Consider the following 21048-nt stretch of genomic DNA (forward strand, 5'->3'; position numbering starts at 1 on the left):
AGATTGAAGTTACATTAAAGTTGGAGGATGTCGTATGACTACATAAAACAAAAAAAAACACATGTGGTTTGCACAACCATCACAGAATAACTCTATAGTTTAATATTGTAAATAAAAAAGTACTCAATATTTAATACTAAAATACTAATTTTGTTAAATATTATTTATTACATAACACCTTTGCCTAACCAAAACAATTATATTATAAGTGCGTCTAGAATATTACTCGAAGAAACTTGTTGTGCAAAAAGTATTGGTAACTAATAATTATTGTAATTACATATTTTATTTAGTTAGTTTTTTAGAGAAAAAATATTAAGTGTCTAAAAATAATACATTAGAGTTAATATGGTGTACTGTTTTTTTTTGTATCTACTCATCACCAAAAGTGTTCTTGACCACCTAGACTTGATACTTATTTTGTTTTCATTTTGGTATCGTTTTCCGGCGAGTTGGAAATATTCGGTTTTTTTACATTCTGAAAATAAATGCTGGTAAATAATTTTTACCTCGTATATAATTTCCGTTTCATGATATTTCAACTTTAACTTACCTGGAAATAATCATCTAATTTTTGTCTAATCGTATTACAAGGAGTTTCGAACAACAAAACAATTAGTAAACTGCAAAACACTCCTAATAGTACATCACTTAGTATATATCGGACCTAAAAATAAACATTTTACTAATGTTAATTCCTCGAGATAATATAAGTAAGGTCAACAAATTTTGCTAAATATAATTAAAATTTAAAACCATACCATAATCCACCAGTCGAAATGCACAAGTGTTTTATTGGAAAACAATGATTGATATTGAAAAAAAGTATGACATAAAAATAGACTGTAAGTAAGCTTACTCATAGCAGAAATAAAATTGACATTATTTAACTTGCTACTGTAACCTTTAGAATTTGAAGCTGAAAGTGTAATTTAAAAAAATAATGTAGTATGATCATTTTGTAGAAAACTCGATTAGGTACATTGATAATAATATACCAAAGAAATTCCGCACAGCAAAATACAGATGGTCAATTTATCGTCAACCACTTAATATGTCATAGGGTTTAATAAGAAATTTAATTTTTTTTCATATTGTTTTTATACAATATGATTTAAATTTTTTCCAATTTTTTTTAGTTTTTGTCTTCTCCCTACTTAGTGTTTTGATATCATATTTTATTAATTTAAATGGTAATGCAAACAATTTATTAAAAATCAAAAGTTAATGAATTTTGACTGGTTGAGACTAACACTTAGTAACTTGTAACTTCAATAACTTCAAAAATAAATAACCTAAACTGGTTATCAACTGTAAACATATCGTAAAAACAAAAACTAATTTATTATGTAAACCCTATGAAATATTGTGCGGTTTAAGGCTTTTGGATACCGAAAAACATTTCCGTCAAAAACAAAGTTAAATGGGTACATTTAACTTCAATTGGTCCGATCATTGTATTGAAGAGATAAGACTTCTGAAAACAAATTTGAATTCACGGGAAGTCTACTTGAGATCAGTCAGAGTACTTTTTTCTTAAATACTGCCAATACAAAACTCCTTAAAAATTGGCCGGTACCCAATAGCCTTAAGATAAAAAGAATAACCCGTATAATATTTTATAATTAAAGATTAACTATTTTTCTAACCATTTTTAAATGATATTTCGACAGAAATAAATATAGCAAAATTATTATATTGCTTTTTAATAAGAATACCCTAATGATTTAAAAAATTCCTATTAAATGTTAAGAGAAGTTTGCATTTCCGCTAAGATAAGATTTTGTAATATATTCTTAATAACATTGTAACAAATCTTAAAATTTTAAATCTAATACGTTTCTTCAGTATATGTATAATATTATATATTTTTTAAAATTATCGATTTAATATTTGAAATAATTGTATACCAAATCCTGATAGTCTAAAAACGATCATAAAATATGACACACAAATAGCAGCAACGATCCTTTGCAGAGTAAAGTATAGTACGTGATGCCACGGGTTATATTCTATTCCAGGTAATAATAAGTAAGCTGTTGAACTACGACTTAACACAAACGTTATAAAAGAACTGATAGAACCGATAGTCTTGTTTCGCTAAAAATTAAAATACGTGTTTAATTAATAATCTATTACATATTAGATACTTTTAAATATTTAGTATATTATATGTGTACTCATTACTCACAGCGGATATTTTGTAATTGTCTTGTTTTAGTTTTGTATATATGTGTGCCGCTGCCATTCCGATCAGGTATGTTGTAATTCTCTGATGACTCTTCATATATACAAATAAGATGAATGGGTTGGATCGTAAACCCCTTATTACGCTGAAATAATAGATTTTTTTTTTATATGTTATGTAACATATAATATTTATGTATATCCTGTTTATGTTAAAACGTAGGATCCTACATTTAATTATATGCGAGGCGCTAAGATGCCAAACCGATTAACTTCTTTTTTTTTTCATATTGCGAATCACAGGATAGTTCGATTAAAAAAGTGTAAATTTTTAGTGGCCAAGATATATAACTCCATAGTTCAATTTTTCACCACTAAAGTGCACTATGAAAATTGGCAATTGTACTTACATACATTGTTTCAAATAACTTTAACTGCCTGTCTTGAAAAATTAAATTTTATGGAGTTAATCGGTTTGGCATCTGAGCGCCTCAAATATAAGTTAGGCCGAAACGAAAGTTCATCTATGATCAAGATTTGGAAGAGTAAAATAATTTTTGTTTGTTTGCGGCCTTAAGGGTGTTAATTTTAATACTTCGCTGTTATTATAGCCGTTAAATTATTCGTATAAATCGTCCTTGCTGGCATGTAAACAGATACTGCAAATACTATGCCTAAAATCCATAGGCCAATATTTTTCCATTTCCATATTGCATACGTAAGAATAATTCCGATTGCGTAAAAATGTACTTCACATGTTACATACCAGGTAAGAGGTATACACTAGACAAAAAGTTTTAATTGATTAATAACACAAGTGTTATAGAAACAGGTAGTACATTGTATGTATCGGTGTTTTTATTAAATTCTGTTGAATATTAGCTTAATGTACACGATTACACATTATTTTTCATTAAGGGGATTTCATGAGATGTATTTTAAGTGGTTTTGTATTTGCAGTATTTAAAAAAAAAAAAAGTTTTAATAAATTTTGACCATACTTATTGATTTACCCGTTAATTTATATAAGCTTCAAGGTATTATTTATAATTTAAATATTTTTTCCTATGAGTAACAGTCATTTTGGTTATCTTAGACCAAAAAGGTAGACGAAATGTCGACTACATTAGAAGATTCGATTTCAATTCTGTAAAGAGATTTGAGTTTTTTGATACTTTTTTGCTATGTAGAAAGCCAATTTTCATTTAAACATTTCGGTGTGTTGAAGTTAATAAAAATTAAATTTAAAATTTTTTCAATATTAAAATCCAATTTATTTACTTAAAAAAAAACCTAAAATCGGTTTCTTACATACCCTAGCAAAGTTGCTAAAAAAATCGTATTTAATTACAGAATTTCAATCGCACCATCCTAAGTATTCGATATTTTGTCTAGCTTTTTAGCCTAAAACGTCAAAAAGTAGACCCCATGCAACCCCCTTATGACATTACTTTGTGTGCTAGTACACATTGTTGTATTTGAATATGTCAAATTATACAACTGTGTTTGGTTACAGTATGTTGATAAGAAGTTGTGCAATAGTCTACCACAATTTGTGTAACACATTTTTAATTTGTATTTATTTTATAAATATCATTACCATTTTTTCAGAACCATCAACGTAAATATCAATAAATAAAAACTTTTTCCACACATTTATACGACAAAATTCTGATTGTGGAATTACATATAATTTCCATAATGGACCATCTCCTATGTGAGGTAGAACACACATGTATAGCAAAAAAACTATTGTGTATGCTGGTAGAAGTCTGAAAAAATTGGAAGAAATAAAACTTAAAAAGCAGTAAAATTGTCACTGCCCAATAACTAAATTTTTTAAAGTTCATAAACTTAAACATAATACCACCTTCTTGGTTTTCATGTGTTTTAACTTTAAATGATATACCCCTTCAAATCAAACCATCCCATAAATATCTTTTAAATCTTTTAATGATCGTTGATACTTAACCACCTGACGTGGTGTTATAAATAATTGGGCAAACAGTAAAACGTCTTTCTAAAAAAAATTTAAATAAACTTACCTCGTCATTCTATAAAAGATTAGATAGAAAAAATTAAGTTTTTTTTCTTTATTTAATCGATTAATTATAGAAATGTACATCATAAAGCCTGAAATTACAAAAAATAGTTCCACACCAACGGGTGCATTCAACCAGGGACTACTCATTAACTAAAACATATAAAATATTTTACATTATTATTTATTGAAATATTGTTGACGCATACTCATACAATTTCAAGATTATGGCTAAACTTTTCACGAAGATATTTTTAATATATTACATGACTTAGCTGTATGAGTATCATAAGAACAAAACATTCATATTACGTTTTCCATAAAATAAGGGCTGTCTGTTGCAGTAACAAATGTACCATGATATATTCTATGTGCTATAACTACACAGATCGCTAAATAAGATTTTAAACCATCAGCTACAGACAACTCATTTTTTCTTTGTGTATTAAATACAATTGTTGTGCTTTTTCTGATAGAAAAGGCCAGTAAAATATTTTCTAAACAAAAAGAAAAAAAATTATCAAACCAGTCATTACAATAAATAATCTGTTCATTTGTGTTATATAACTTACTTAAAATAGACCAATGAACATGTTGATCACCTATAATGTTCATTTCGTACAAAGTCCCAACTATATTTAACGTTAAGATCAGCACTAGAACCATGCTAAAAATTACATAATATTATTCAAAATGTTTGATATTGATTAATAGTAACTTATTTATGTTTAACTGATAATCATATAATATATTGTAACCGAAACCTAACCAAAAGAAAATGAGGTATCCATCAGTATGTTTTGCGTCAGACGTTCTTTTTGATGTGTATAGAGCTGGATTAACAGAAACTTTGATTGTTAAATTAGAGTGTTTAAATATAGGTGTCAATAATTCTTCCATTGATATCTGAACGTCTTTGGCGTTACAAGAGTCCGGGATACATAATGCCCAATTTATGTTGTCAATTATTTGAGTATAATTCGAATAATTGCCGTCGGTCTAAAACAAATAATTTAATTTAATATTTTAGAACCAAAAAAAGTATTTAAATGTACCATTAACAAATTTATGTTTATTATATTAAATTTGAGCTAACATAATTTTTTATCAGTCTGATTACGTCGGTACGTCTAAAGTGTTATAATCATATGATGATACAAAAGAGTCTATTTATTGGTATACAAATTGAATAATTTTTTCGCGAAAATTAATACAATATGCTTTTCAAGTTTTCAATTATATTAATAAACTGTTTAAGTATCAATTTTAAAAAAACTATTAGCTAGTTCGGCATAAAATTCTATAAAAGGTTTAAATATGTTTACTTACTTTCACATATCTCCAAGCTGATGTGACGTTATTTCTTACTTTAGGCATATTGTCATTTTCTTCAGTAATTTGAAACTGAACGTTTGGTAAAACATACGCACTGTATATATTTAACTCTTTTGAATGCGCTCTCAGACACTGATCATAATATCCCATTTCGTATGTAATTCCAGACAAAAGGCCTCCTGGATATTTAGCTGAGGAATCATACACTAAAAGAATTCAAAAGTCCCAATGACTATTGTCAATATTAACTAAAATAGACAGAGGAAACTTTGGGGCGAACGAATAGGACGTGGTATTTAAATGTTTGAAAAATTAAAATGTAGTTATGTAGTAGCTAGTTTTATTGATGATTCTTAAGACTTATAAATGACTTGATTTTTTATATGAGTAAGGTTAAAATACTTAATGATACTTACTTTGAACGGCCCACGAATCTTGTTTGATTAAGTGTTCCTTGTAAATTTTTCCATCCTCAGTACATTTTGGATTTTCATAAGAAAACGGTACGAATCCGTCCATTTGCGTAGCAATAATATTACCTATCCACGTGTCACTAATGGAGTTTTTTTTACTGTTAAAAAGTTGGTTTTCCATCTCCCTCTCATAGTAATTATCGATTGATTGTGAAGGTGTTGAGCTTGTATTTAAATTTTCAGATTGGTCAGATGATAGTTCGAAACTATTACTTATTGTATTGAAGCCTATAGCAAATAACAAAATCATACGTGTCTGCATTTTCTGTAATAAAAAAATTATATTTATTTTGATAAAAAATTGATGCACTACATGTTTTTATATTGATTGAGTGTTGTATGTATATGTATGTTTTCCATTTTTAACCCCTTTAAAATATAATGTGACTTATATATTTATCAACGCAGAACTAAATATAAATTCACAACATAATATTGTACTAAATATTTTATGTTGTCAAGTGATTTTATCACTTTCAGATTTCAAAATTCCTGTAGACTTGTGACCTCCCCGTCCCCACTATGACCCGACCCCACTGTACTGATTTTTTTTTTCGCCAAAAAATAGTAGCCTAAAGAACACATAATCAATGTATTATTAATTTTAGTTGGGATGGTCGATAATTCATGTTTCAATTGTTTGTACTCCATAATTTAAATTATAATCTCTAATACTTAAAAAAAGTAATATTTATGTGTTATATAATTCCATTAGAGCAATCTCTCACTAACTATTTATATTCCATAGATTTATTTTTCCGTCACAACTATAACCCGACCCCACTGTACTGTTTTTTAAACTTTTTTAATTTAAAATAATATACTAACAATTTTGATTGGCCTATAATCAGTTTTGGGTAACTAATTTTTAAGTTTAAGGCAGCAATTTCCAACCACACTACCCCTCCCATCCTAACTTTTTAAGTCTTATATATAAAAAAAATGTTTAATACTTACGATTTAAAACTAGTGCAGCAAGTCGATTATGAAACGTTTCTGTAACCGTACTGAAATAGTTTGAAAGAAATGGTGTGTTATATAGTCCACAGGTGGACAGTTAACAGTCAAATTAATCAAATATGGTAATTTTTTTCTTAATTAGTTTGTATTATACACTGTTTGGCCTGAGTAAATTCAAATTAAATTTATTATCACATACGATGATAATATATAAGCCATTGTTTGTATGTTTAGCCATTCATTGATTTATACATCTAAAGCATTATTTACAATATTTATGTGGGAATATACTACTGTACAAACTACGTGGGAACCTTTATTAAAGTCTTGTGTGATTTTTCAAAGACGATAGCTAATTATTTATTTTTCAAAGTTAAATCAATATGACATTATTCGATTGGGATATATATATATATATTAATAAATTTGTATTATTATTAAAATAAGAAATTATATCTTTAGGACATAGTAAAGGTTATATTTTATACAAAAAACATTTGACACTCTAATGCGGTGATCGATTCGTTGTATAACGTTAAAAATAATTAAATATTACCTACTTCAAATTACAACAATTTATAATAAAACAAGTTGTCCCGACCCGGCGTTACCCTTGTATTAGGATAGACACCCAATCAGCTGATCGGATTCTCTCGTATCCCGGAATGGTATGAATATTTGAACCATATTTTGGTACTCATTGTGACGATAATATGTTGAAAACTGTATCACCATCCTTGAAGGCCAAAAAGGGGGATTTTAGTTTTTTTTAAATGGCAAAATTTTTTTTAAATACATACATTTGTCGACAAAAAATAAAAAAATATATTAGCATTTGAATTTTGAATTTTCATTTATTCGTTCATTTGTTATGACTTTATAAAGATTTGATTTTTTGACTGTATTTCTTAATATCTTCAATCGTTACTACAAAGACGAGTAGTTTTATCACACGCATAAAAATAATTTGATAAAGTGGATTTGTAAAACCAACCTGTATACCTGTGCTGGAATAGGTAATCTGTAGATAAGATCTGTATCATTATTTCAAAGTCTTTTATACCAGTGAATTTTTTTTGTTAGAGTGTTATCGCCAAATGGACAATGCGAACATAAATATGAACTTTATATGCTACCGGTTTAAAAAAAAACCGAAGAAACATTATAATTATTAAGAGAAAATGTAGTATCTTAACAAAGTCATAGCTAATGAACAAATAAATAAAAATTCAAACGCTGAAATATTTTTTGTCTACAAATTTGTGTAATTAAAAACATATGTTGCCATTTAAAAAAAACTAAAATCCCCTTTTTGGCCTTCAAGGATTGGTGATAAAAATTGAAAAAATATTGAAAAATATAGTACAATGTGTACCAAAAAATCTTGGAAAAAATATGTTCAAATATTAATATATTCCGAGAAAATTAGTGTCTTATCCTCAATGAGTCACCCTGTATATATCTGTGGCTTGGGTCTAAAAGGGGCAATGTCAATTTTGGGCATAAACGAGTTAGTCCGCTAAATGCAAAAATTGAAACATTTTTTATTGACTGTGAAAAAATCGTACTCTGAAGCCAAAAAAAGAATAACTCATGAAGAGCTTGGTAAAAAAATTAACATAAAGCTTAATGGAAAACAAAAACTTCAAAGCTCATTTCCCAAAAGTTGCAAAAAGTGAGATTGGCCCTTTTAGACCCAAGTCGCTGATATATAAAGATATACGACTAAACTGTGGTTTGTTTTTTATCTAGCGATTGTGGAAAACATAGTAGCAACTATCAGACAAGTTGTTATCGATAAACTGTAGTCTTTAGGACAATTGATTATTTGATCAGTCGGTAAGTGTCTTTACGTCGTATATCTCTAAACACAAAAAACTTAAGCACAATCGTATTACATTATTTGAAAACTATTTATTATTATTATCTTGCAAAAAATAAAATAAAAAGTTTTAATAGAAATCTTTATGTTATTTAATAATCAAAAACAGTTTTTTTAAATATGTCAGTTTTAAAATGTAATAGTGTAGGTAACTACAATATTTCATGATTATCATTTTACACATTGTCGAGTATAAACATAAAAATAAATGTCCTAAACGCCTTATGTGCACAGGCACTAACAACAGTGAATGCGATAAAATTATATTTTCATGTTTTTAATATTATAAACGGTAGCGTTTGTAAAATGTACACTTAATTATCTATCTAAGACGAGTTCAAACTTCAAAATAAACCATCGCTAGTTGACCTAATGCATTAGCGGTGAAATGAAAGAACGTAAAGCTAATGTTTTCCCCGGTAACAATTTTAAACGCGCAAACACAAGTAGCCAGCTGACAGTCTACTTTTCTACAAAACGATTGCAAAAACACGATTTTCGATGGTTTTATCGGTATCATGATTTTGTATTGTTGACAGCAAACGCTTCTGCATATTCTTTTGCCGTTGCTCGTAAAATGCATTTTGTCGATTGTATTGCGATTGATTATCGCAACTGTTTCACATAGGTGTTGAACCACTTTTACGTCAAAGCACTTTCCTATAAAAAAAAAAAAAAACAACAATATTCCATAGGCTGATTTTATGTTCTAAATGGCGTTACAAACAAAATCCATTTATTTGAACTAGAGTATATTGGTTCGGTCCAAATTTAATTTTCCCATTTTTTTCATTGGTTGCCTTGATAATAAAAAAATAATTTTGACTACAGATTTATAGAGAGAAATCGTGTCTGGTGTAGCCCTATTCTAGATCACAGTGGTCTGGAAGCCAATTTAAGTGTGATAACGATAACCCAGTGTGTGTACCCGAAATTGAGTTGCAATGGGACCTAACGTTACTGAAAATCTAAACCCCGAAATCTTAGCTGATCCTTTTTGAATATATAGCGCTTTGTGTTAATAATTGTACAAATTTCCCAAAATCCTAAAGTTTTCGTTTAATTATCTGTATACTATGTACTATATACTGCGTACTTCTGGGTGTCACTACGGGTTGATCTACACAAAAACAGGTTACACAATACACATAAGCAAAACAAAATATACCCAATAATTTGGTGGGCGTTTGAAAGTCGGTCGGACTATTACATTTGGCCGCGTTTTGGACTATATAATTTGTGCGATTGAACTGTTTCGATTTATTGTCCATGGCAATATCAACGCCTCGTTCACATTCAAACTGGGTGTCTAAAAAATTAACCATTTGCACAGACATTTTTATTTTAAAATCGTACGTTCTAGAATAAGATAATTCGTACATACCGTTTTGAATTGCTGCATTTTCGTATGGTACGGTAATATTCGTTTTCAGAGCATGTAGATCGTGGCCGAGAAGTTGGTTGATCACAAACAACAACGGTAGTTTTTCGAAATTGTCTGAAATCAACAACGTAAGTGCGATTTTTCGCGGGCAATACTATTTTCTAATGTGGCTTACGTTTGCTTAGTAATATCCCGAGAAGAGATGTCTGAACAAGAACATTAAACATTATTTTACTACTAAAACGAAAATCGTATATTTAACCATCTTGTAGAATTATGTTTTACTACAACAACGTTTTATTGTGCATACTAATATTAAGCCCATTGGTTACTATTGGCAACTGGATGTTTTAGATTTTTCAGTGTAGACCTCGGACGACGCCTGATAAAATTGCTATGGTTACCAATTAACAGTGACCGTGTGAAATATAATTTGTACCTTTTTATATGATTCGTATTTTATAATTTTATTTCCCTTCTAACGAATTTCTTTTAAACATTTTTGGGCTTGTCGATTATAGATTGAATGTAAAAAATAAAAATAAATACAAACGTATTTCTTACAATACTTGTCAGTGACCGTAAGCACATTGGACTGAATCCGGAATTGATGAGGACCTTCTTAATGTATTGAGTATACATTTGTTTTGTTTTTCAAGTAGGTTACGATTTGATTTTCTTGTTCTCTATATGACACAACATTGTAGCAACTATTACTACTATGTTAGCTTTGTAATGTTATAATTAATGTTAAACCCACTTGTTTAAATTGTCAATTCACTTACAAAAAAAGGTTTTTTTGGTTACTGGACCACAATATACCACAACATATATAAATGGTTGATTACAATTACTTACTACTTGCACAATAATAAAGCATTCGTTTTGATAACGTTCAATTTCCTGGATTACTACTATGAGTATATATTATAATAAATTATCCACTTAGACGTGGTTATTGAGCAGCCAGCCTAGTAATTCATTTGTCTTCAGTATTTAAACTTTTGAACGATTTTCATCGATCATATTACCACAAGTGATAATATATTAGTGTGAAAATAACTTTCATTTTATAGTTGCAAATTAAGCAAAAAATTAATTGTAAACATGTAATTTTACGTTATATTATATCCTTAAAATAATTATTATTATACGATACAAATTATGGACATTTTAATATTCTGTATTTAAGAAAGAGACATTAGTCAAGGTGTGAGACAAATCCATGTTTAAACTTATTATTCTTTTGTACCTAACACACGTAATTACATCGTTTTCTGTAGAAAAGAGTCACATCTTACGGTCCAAACATCAATTATAGCGTTCGGAAAATTATACTTTACAGGGTTACAGGTCTACAAAAATTATGACAACTCGATCTTCTTTTCGGTTGCTGGCCTATGATATTATGGTATGCTTGCTGTGAGTTTAAAACACAAATAGTATATTTCGGATTACGCGGGTCCTTATATAATATTATGTTTTTTTTTAATTTGATTCAGTGAATCAAGTTGTTGAATTATAATATTACTGTATTACGTAAAGCTATAGAAGGTATAAATTAACTATTTAATTTTTTAATTTAATTATTTGAAATGATATATTACCATATTGAACTTTTTAGGTTAATAAATTGTTAAAGTTCATATAACCTCTACTATTTCCTCGCACAAATTTGCACTATATTAGCATTTTTAGCTCCCACGCATTAATGAGCCATTCTATTTAAAAAACAACCTTAAAAAATACTAGTACTTTAAGTTCCCACATATTATTTGAATAATAAGTAATAATAAATAGTGCATATAACGATATACATAACATCATCGTATGTTTGAACTTTTATTTATTTATTTATTTATTAAATAAACGCCCGTAGGCTCAAGTACATTACAGTACAATAAAATAACATAATGAATAACAAATTGATAAAATTGATAAACATGACATATAGAAAGAAAAAATAACTACAATTAGTACAGTATAAAATAATTAAAACAAGATAACACAACATCTTAATGAGTAACAGTGCATATATATAATTAAACAAATAAATCAATATCATTACGCCTATTACATATACGAGATATCCTATCGATAGGGTTGTTGGAACCATACGATGTGTGGTGGAATGGGATTGAGAAGGTAGGGATGGACCGGGAGTTGAAAGCGGGGATATGAAAGTTAAGACGATGTAGCAAATCTGGGCAAACAATATTACCCTTTATAATTTTCGAAAGAAAGGAAACGTCAATTGACTCACGTCTAGTGCCGAGTGATACCAAATTAAGGCTGGCCTCAATAGAAGATAAAGTGGAAGTAGAACAGGGGAGGCTAGGATCAAGACCAAGGCGTCTCTTGTAGCCAATGAGCCGCAAGAAACGTATTTGCACCCGCTCCAGTGATTCAATATGTCCAATTTGCGTGGGGTTCCATAAAACTGAACAATACTCTAAGAGAGGTATGACTAGTGACACATACAAGGTTTTAAGACATAGTTCATCATTAAATTATTTAGTGCATCTAATTAAAAAGCCAAGGCTTTTTAAAGCTTTGGTACACGATTTTTCAATATGAGAAGAAAATGAAAGGTTCGTGCATAAAACACGAACACGGGAAAATTCATTATACTTGAAGAGATCATTCGTAGCTTTGAACTCTTTATGAAGACGTTTTTTCTCCAAGATTAATGTTTTAAGTTCCTTACTATACCAAGGGGGAAAACTAGATTTTTGATTCAAACATTTCGGAGTAAACAAGTTGATGGCATGGGAAATAGTGGAATAAAAGTTTGAAACCATAACAGGAAGCTCTAAAGTATCATTCAATAATGAGTCCCAATCAATATTATTAAAATAGGTATTCATGGAATAATAATCAGTTTTGTAAAAATTGTAATCAAAGGATGCTGGGTTGGGGTCTAGAATTGGTGTATAGGATGGACCGTTGATTTGAAGTACCGGATGCGCTAAGTCAATTGGAACTAAAGAAACGGGACACTTTGTTAGTATTAAATTACTATTATTAGAAAGTACTAAGTCTAAGATATTATTTCTATAATTTGGAATAAGATTATGTTGGTATAATTGCTCGTAATCAATAGTTTCCGTTAAGACTTTAGCCTTAAGAGAAGACGGACCATATAGAATATTATAATGATACATATTAGACCATTTTAACTCCGGTAGGTTAAAGTCACCGACTATTATAAATATATGATCAGGGAAGGTCGAACGCAAATTTTCTATTACTAGACAGTGGGAATTGTAAACTTCAATAGTGGAATTTGGAGGAATATAAATAGAAACGATTATTATTTTAAAATTGGTAGTAATGACAGATATTGCTAAATTTTCAAGAGATAAATTAGGTAAGGACAACTGAAAAGAACTAAATCGTTTATGAATGGCTATTAGAACACCCCCTCCCCTAGAGTAAATACTATTATCATTATTTCGATCATTACGATATATCAGATAGTCAGACATCCCTAATTCACAACTGTTAATTTCATTGGTTAGCCATGTTTCAGTTAAAACAAAATAATCATAATGATTTACAGTAACAACATTTTGGCGAACAATTGAAAGTTTAGTTTTTAAACCACGGACATTCTGATAATACCCAGAAAGAGTATTAACATTTTTAGTAGAGTTGTAATTATTATTAACATACAGAGAGTTTAATATATTACACAAAGATCGAAGGTGAGATGGACTTGAGAATATACTTGATGAACCAATTCCCATTATCCGGACTGTTTCTTCTATCACGTTCAGCTTTGACAGATTGCAACATTTTCATTTGGTAATGTGTGAGATCTGTCGTGATCCAAACATCCCTCCATAATGGAACTGTCGAAAGCGACTTTTTTGATTTTAAAACATCTTTGACAGAATTAGAACTATCAAATATTATTCTAATTGGTCTTGGTTTGGTAGATTGTTTGCCGAGGCGGGTGACAGCGGATATATTAGCATCTATATGTAGCTTATTAATGAGGTCCGCAGCTTGCGAATTAATATCACTAACGGATTCATCCATGTTAAAAATTATAATATTGCGAGATTGCCCTCGTCGTGGATTTCGCGAATAATGTCAACCCCAGAACAATTATTTGGATCAATTTCTGGATTAATGTTAGTATTAGAATTTTTGAGGGAATCAATATCTTTTTTTAATACCTCGTTCTCTTTCTTCAGCGAAACTATCTCAGAAGAAAGGGCATCCATTCTAGATAAGATAGCTGTTGAGGTGTTTTCTTGCGTCAACAATTTGGAATTAATGGATTGAATATCTTTACGCATTCCGGTTAAGGCATTCATAATATCTGTGAGTGAGATAGCTTTCTTACTTCCGGAAGAGGATGAATTTATCAGTGATTTACTCACGATTGTCGATGAACAAAAAATAAATGAAATGGCAATAAAATGTAGCCATAATTTAGTATAATATTAAGTTGCCCCTTAAAACTTTGGCAAAAGCAACCAAAGTGGCGGCAAAATTTGAAAGCAGAGGTATCGATAAAAATGGCGACGTCAGGGTAGTTGTACCTCCGAGCGTACCTTAGTTAAATGAACCACGGACGGCAATAACGACAAAATTTACAGAAAAACAGCTGGTCGGACCGTAGACCGGAAGGTGTTGATAGCGTTCAAACAGTTTAGACGTGATAAAAACGTACCTCTAGACTACGAAGCTCACTTTACGTTAGAAAAAACTGCTTTAATCACACTGCCGTTTACAACGATTCGACTTCCAAACAAACACTAAAGTGTAATATAATTAGATTTGTATACAAAACAAAAAATACACTATTATTGACTATAAGAACACTAAAACAAAAATCACAGTATTTACCATATCACTGTTATCACATTTATGATGTTTTTACTATGTAATACACTATTTCTCTCAAATTATGGTTACGGTTAAAAAAACATATCACGGTCGACATGCACTAGGTTTTAATCGTAAGTACTTAAAATATTTTATTATATATTTTAACATTTGAATTTTTTAAATATTTGAATACCACGTCTTTTTTATTCGTTCCCCAGAAGTTTCTTTTGTTTATTGTATTTTGATTATAGTCGTTAAAGTTTTTTGAATTCTTTTAGTGTATGATTCCTCAGCTAAATATCCAGGTGGCCTTTTTTTAAAACTGATACTTAAACAGTTTATTAATATATTTGAAAACTTGAAAAGCATGTTGTATTGATTTTCGCGAAAAAATGATTAAATTTTTGTAAAAATAAATATATTTATTTGTAGAATTATATTATTATAACACTTTGGACGTACCCACGCAATTCGAGTGGTCGCATTGTTTTTAATTTGACTTTACTAAAAAAATAAGACTTACCGAAAATTATGTTAGCTCAAATTTATTATACTAAACTTACATTTGTTAGTGGTACATTTAAATACTTTTTTTGGTTCTAAAATATTAAATTTAATTATTTGTTTTAGATCGATGGCAATTATTCAAGTTATACCCAAAAAATTGACAACATAAATTGGGCATTATGTATCTCGGAGTCTTGTAACGCCAAAGAAGTTCAGATATCAATGAAACTATTTATAAATATACTTATTAACTTTAACAGCTAATTATATTGATTTTCACGAAAATTAATTAACTTTTATAATACTAAATAGAGGTTTTTGTAACATTAGATTATAACACTTTAGATGTTCAATAAGGAAATGTACAAATAACGACTATTAGTTGCATTAACAACTGTACCATAGAAAATTCTATGTGCTATAACTAGGTACACCGATCGAAAAAAAAATTCAGATCAGATGAAGACAAAAGTACTAATTATTTGTTTGTGTTTTAAATACATCTGCCTTGCTTGCTGTGATACAAAAGGCCAGTTAAATATTTTCCTAGCAAAAAGAAAAAAAAATTATCAAATCAGTCATTACAATAAATAAGTTTTTCATTTGTTTTATAGAACTTACTTAAAATAGATCAATGAACATATTGTTCACCTATAATGTTCATAGTCCCAACTATATTTAACGTTAAGATCAGTACCGCAATCATGCTAAAAATTACATAATATTATTCAACAATTGTTAATATTAAAAATAGTAATTTAGTTAAAGTTAATAAATAACCATATGTATTGTAACAAAGCCGTTTACCAAAAAAGAATGAGGTATACATCAATGTGTTTTACATCAGACGTTCTTTTTGATGTGTATAGAGCTGGATTAACAGAAACTTTGATTGTTAAATTCGATTGTTTAAATATATGCGTCAACAATTCTTCCATTGATATATGTACGTCTTTGGCGTTACAAGCGTCCGGGATACATAATGCCCAATTTATCTTATTAATTTTTTGGGTATGCCTTGAATAATTGTTATCAGTCTAAAAACAGATAATTTAATTTAATACTTCAGAACCAAGAAAACCAGAAAAACATTGGGGTCGGGGCATAGTGGGGACGGAGCATAGTTGGGTCGGGGCATAGTGGTGACGGGGAGGTCACAGGTTTACAGGAGTTTTTAAATCTGAAAGTGATAAAATCACTTTCGAAAAAACGCTTCGATGCAAATCGGTAGTTAGTATTTTCAAGCCAGTACAGTCCAAACTAAGCACAGTATAAACCAGCAAAGTTAGGAAGTTTTAAATGAAGGTTCTGTATTTACAAATGAGCATCAAAGCGTTTATTTGAAAGTGATTTTATTTCATTTTATCACTTTTATTTGTAATAATTCCTGTAGACCTGTGACCTCTCCGTTTTTTCATTGCTTTGATTACATTATGCCAATACTCTACTGTACTAGTCCTCTCGGATAAAATCGCTTTCAAATAAACGCTTTGATGCTTATTTGTAAATACAGAACCTTCAATTAAAACTTTCTAACTTTGCTAGTTTATACTGTGCTTGGTTTGGACTGTACTGGCTTCATTATTTGCAGGAAATTGGACCTTATATACTCATAGTTGACCTTCGGTAAGGTTATATAACGCAGGCTATAAAATAACGAGATAACGACAGTGGTTTTGTCCTATCAGAATCATTAAGTGTTTTAATAACCACACGGATAGGTTTTTTTACCAATAAATCGAGTGTCTACAATAATCAGTTACACGATTTAGTCGTCTGTGATATCATGTAATAAACACAATATCATGATACCGATCATTGGGCCCTAACCTTATCTAACACGGATAGACGTTACCAACTGATAGTTTTTAGTGTCTGTTCGTTTCTCCCATCTGGTACACCGGGTTTTTAGTTAAAAAAAAAAAAAATTGAATTTGTGTTAACTTAAAGTCAAAAGTGGTACTTGAGCACAAAACTTAATAGTATCATTCTGCATAGATATACATAAAATTGTTTTAATGATTTGATCAATTTTTTTTTAAAGATTTTAGGTGTTTTTGTTAAAATATACGAAATCTGCGAAAACACAGTTTCCCGGCACAAAAAAAAGTGTAGTGCCGAATTTTTTTCCCGTTTAATATGTTATGGATACATATGAGTTCCAACTACTGGCAAATTTTCAACCTAAAAGTTTTAAAATTACGGCTAAAAACCCCAAAAAAACCTTGTACCCTCCCTAGGGGGGTGGGAAATGGGTATAGTTTAAATTTGACACAATTGACGTATGCGGGCATACCAAATAATTATTTCTTAAACATTTCAACTCGATCCGACTCTTTTTCTCGAAATTATAGCCAGTAAAAGTTCTAACTTAAAAACTCGTACGGTTTTTTTTTGTTTTTTAAAATTTCGTTTGTGAAGAATTAAACTTTTTCAACTTTTACCCCCCAAAGTACAAACTAGATAAAATTTGTGATAAATAGAGTTGCTATTTGAAGGAATTGGTCTAGTATTAAAAAAGTTACAGTTCGTACAGCTAAAAAAAAAGCCCACATCAGAGTAAAACCAATACCTTCTCGCTTTACATCGAAGCTAAAAAATATTGTAATATAACATTTACAAATTTAAGATTACAAAATTGAATTTTACACAACATAATTTGCAGCCATTTCATTTTTTTTTTTTTAATAAATTCAAATTTAAAACATTTTGGCCACTCTTAATGAAGTGTAGGTACATCTTCTATAATCTAATGAAAAAAAAACTCTATTGTTATAAAATTAAATAATTTTTCGCGAAAATCAATATAATTAGCTTTTAAAGTTAATATTATTTATTAAAGTTATTAATAAATAGTTTAAGTATCAGTTTTAAAAAATTATTAGCTAGTTTGGCCTAACAATTTATAAAAGGTTCAAAAATGTTTACATATTTTTACATTTCCCCGAGCTGATTTTTCGTTGTTCCTTACTTTAGAAATATTGTTATTTTCTTCAGTAATTTGAAACTGAACATTTGGTAAAACATACACACTGTATATATTTAACTTCTTCGAATGTGCTCTCATACACTGATTATAATACCCAATTTCGTATGAAATGCCTGGCAAATGGCCGCCGGGATATTTGGCCGAATAATCATACACTATAAGAATAAAGAATTCATACATTTTCAATGGCTATTAATAATTTTCAATATACACTAAAATTAACAGAGGAAACTTCAGGAGAGCGAATAAAACAGACGCGATATTTAAATATTCCAAAGATTCAAATATTGTAATGTAGTAAATAATAGTATTTAAGATTCTCTAAACTTATAATTGACTTTATTTTTAGTCGAGTAGGGTTAAAATACTTGATGATACTTACTTTGAACGGCCCACGAATCTTGTTCGATCAAGTGTCCTTTGTAAATTTGTCCATCCTCAGTAAACTTTGGATTATCATAAAAAAACGGCACAAATCCGTCCATTTGAGTAGCAATAATATGACCTATCCACATGTTACTAATGGAGTTTTTTTTTATGTTAAAAAGTTGGTTTTCCATCTCACTCTCATAGTACTTGTCGATTGATTGTGGAGGTGTTGAGCTTGTATTTAAATTTTCTGATGATAGTTCGAAACTATGACTTATTATATTGATGCTTATGGCAAAAAACAAAATCATACTGGTTTGCATTTTCTGTAAAAAATACAATGATATTTATTTAGTAACACATGTATGCAATACATGTTTTTAAATTGATTCAGTGTAGTATATCTAATTTGGTTTGTAACGTATGTTTTCCATTTTACACCACTCAATACATTATTCTCATTGGGTTCAATTATTAATTTAATTTTGTTTTAAACTATTCATTTTTAAGTGACCTCAGTTCGACAATTTTTTTATTCTGTAACTCCTTCCCAGGTAGATAATTTAGATATAAACTTTCAATTTACAAATGGAAGGGTATGTTTTTTACTCAAAATGAACTGTAATAACTAAGTTAATCATACTTTTGAATCAAAATGAATTCATTTACACATTAGGAATATATTATAATAAAATAATTTTTAATACTTACGATTTAAACCTAGTGCAAGTCGACCGTGTTATGTTTTTGTAACCGTACCAAAATAAATTGAGAGAAATAGTGTATTATATAGTTCAAACATACGGTGGTATTATATGTAGCATTGTATACACTATTTTTTATTACTTTATTTATTGTAAATTAATACGTGAGAACTTAAATTACTAGTATTTTTTAGGTTTTTTTTTAAATTTAATGGCTCATTAATGCGTGGGAGCTAAAAATGCGCTAGTATTGTGCAATTTTGTGCGAGGAAATAGTAGAGGTTATATTGACTTTAACAATTTCTTAACCAAAAAAATTCATAATTGTTATATATCATTTCAAATAATTATATAAAAAAATGAAATAGTTAATTTACATCTTCTTAAGCATAACATAATACAGTAATACGTCTACGCTGATGGCAGTCGGCACGACGTTATTGCTGAATGCTGACGACGGTTTATTGACAAACGACAAATGTGTTGTGTCTTTGTTTAGCGGCGACGGTGTCTTTTGTGTGTTGGGTATTTTATGATATTATTTGGTAAAGAATAAAAAAATAAAATTTTCTCATTAGTGCAAGTCTATATTCTGTAATAATAAGTGAGTACTCTGTGTCATATCTACTTCTAATATCTATGTATAAAAAAACTACTGATATCCCAACAAAAAAACTTCTTTAACTCAGTGTAAATATTCACTAAGTTAAAAAAAAAATTAGTGTTTCAACATGAAAAAATATAAATTTAGTTTACTTGGCCGGAAGTCGAAGTTTGTTTTCCTGCTATAGTTTTCCTACTATGTTCCTATTATAACAAGTGCTATATTTACATTTTTTCATGACTGTTTTCCTACTTCTGATCTAATAAATACAGCAATTGATATAATAATAAAACTAGTAGGAAAACCAACTTCGACTTCCGGACAAGTAAATTTCGATTTTTTGTGACTGGTTTAATATGTAGACAGATTTTTAATTTTTGGCAACGATGTATAATACATATATTACATTATAATATTCACTTGGTTGCTATATTATATCACGTATTTTAAGGCTTATGTTGAAACACCAATTTTTTATTTTTACTTAGCGATTATTTACACTGAATTAACGAAGTGTTTTTGTTGGGATCAAATAATCGGGGCACATAGAACTTACAGTTTTTCTGTATCTACCTAATTAATATGCCAATTTAAATAATTGTAAATACAAATTGTGCATTATTCCCTAACAAACCATTTTATAAAATAAAACGGTTTTAGAAAAAATTTACTTTATAACCACTTTATTAACTTTATATACTATAAAATGTACATGTGATATGTGGTTAAAAAAAAATCATGATAAATAACGTAATCGGGTTTCTAATAAAA

The 21048-nt window shown here is 29.1% G+C and overlaps 2 protein-coding genes across 3 annotated transcripts; both read right to left on the reverse strand.

The window, feature by feature from the left end:
• Positions 1-189: 189 nt before the first annotated feature.
• On the reverse strand, positions 190-7044 carry LOC126837298 (nose resistant to fluoxetine protein 6-like). Its single transcript, XM_050571141.1, has 14 exons — positions 6994-7044; positions 5980-6301; positions 5558-5769; positions 4998-5227; positions 4801-4895; positions 4541-4725; positions 4233-4381; positions 3788-3959; positions 2783-2970; positions 2192-2333; positions 1911-2100; positions 762-919; positions 554-667; positions 190-478 (listed from the first exon to the last, which is right to left on the reverse strand). The coding sequence occupies exons 2-14, from the start codon at positions 6296-6298 to the stop codon at positions 416-418; spliced, it is 2217 nt and encodes a 738-aa protein (XP_050427098.1). The 5' UTR covers positions 6299-6301; positions 6994-7044; the 3' UTR covers positions 190-415.
• Positions 7045-9157: 2113 nt separating this feature from the next.
• LOC126837305 (uncharacterized) lies at positions 9158-19773 on the reverse strand. Of its 2 annotated transcripts, XM_050571153.1 has the most exons (6): positions 19681-19773; positions 18983-19295; positions 18583-18755; positions 16419-16648; positions 16233-16318; positions 15998-16157 (listed from the first exon to the last, which is right to left on the reverse strand). In XM_050571153.1, exons 2-5 carry the CDS (start codon positions 19290-19292, stop codon positions 16243-16245), a joined length of 789 nt encoding a protein of 262 aa, XP_050427110.1. In that variant the 5' UTR covers positions 19293-19295; positions 19681-19773; the 3' UTR covers positions 15998-16157; positions 16233-16242. The 2 variants fall into 2 exon arrangements, with proteins under 2 accessions (XP_050427109.1, XP_050427110.1); XM_050571152.1 differs by lacking the exons at positions 15998-16157; positions 16233-16318; positions 16419-16648; positions 18583-18755 and adding exons at positions 9158-9538; positions 10047-10187; positions 10263-10376.
• Between the last annotated feature and the right edge of the window lie 1275 nt (positions 19774-21048).

Source organism: Adelges cooleyi, unplaced genomic scaffold, assembly GCF_023614345.1.
Source record: "Adelges cooleyi isolate 19-005CV unplaced genomic scaffold, UGA_ACOO_1.1 ACOO_flye_CR_arks_rails_tigmint_CR_PRNA_248, whole genome shotgun sequence".
Classification (NCBI taxonomy): Eukaryota; Metazoa; Arthropoda; class Insecta; order Hemiptera; family Adelgidae; genus Adelges; species Adelges cooleyi.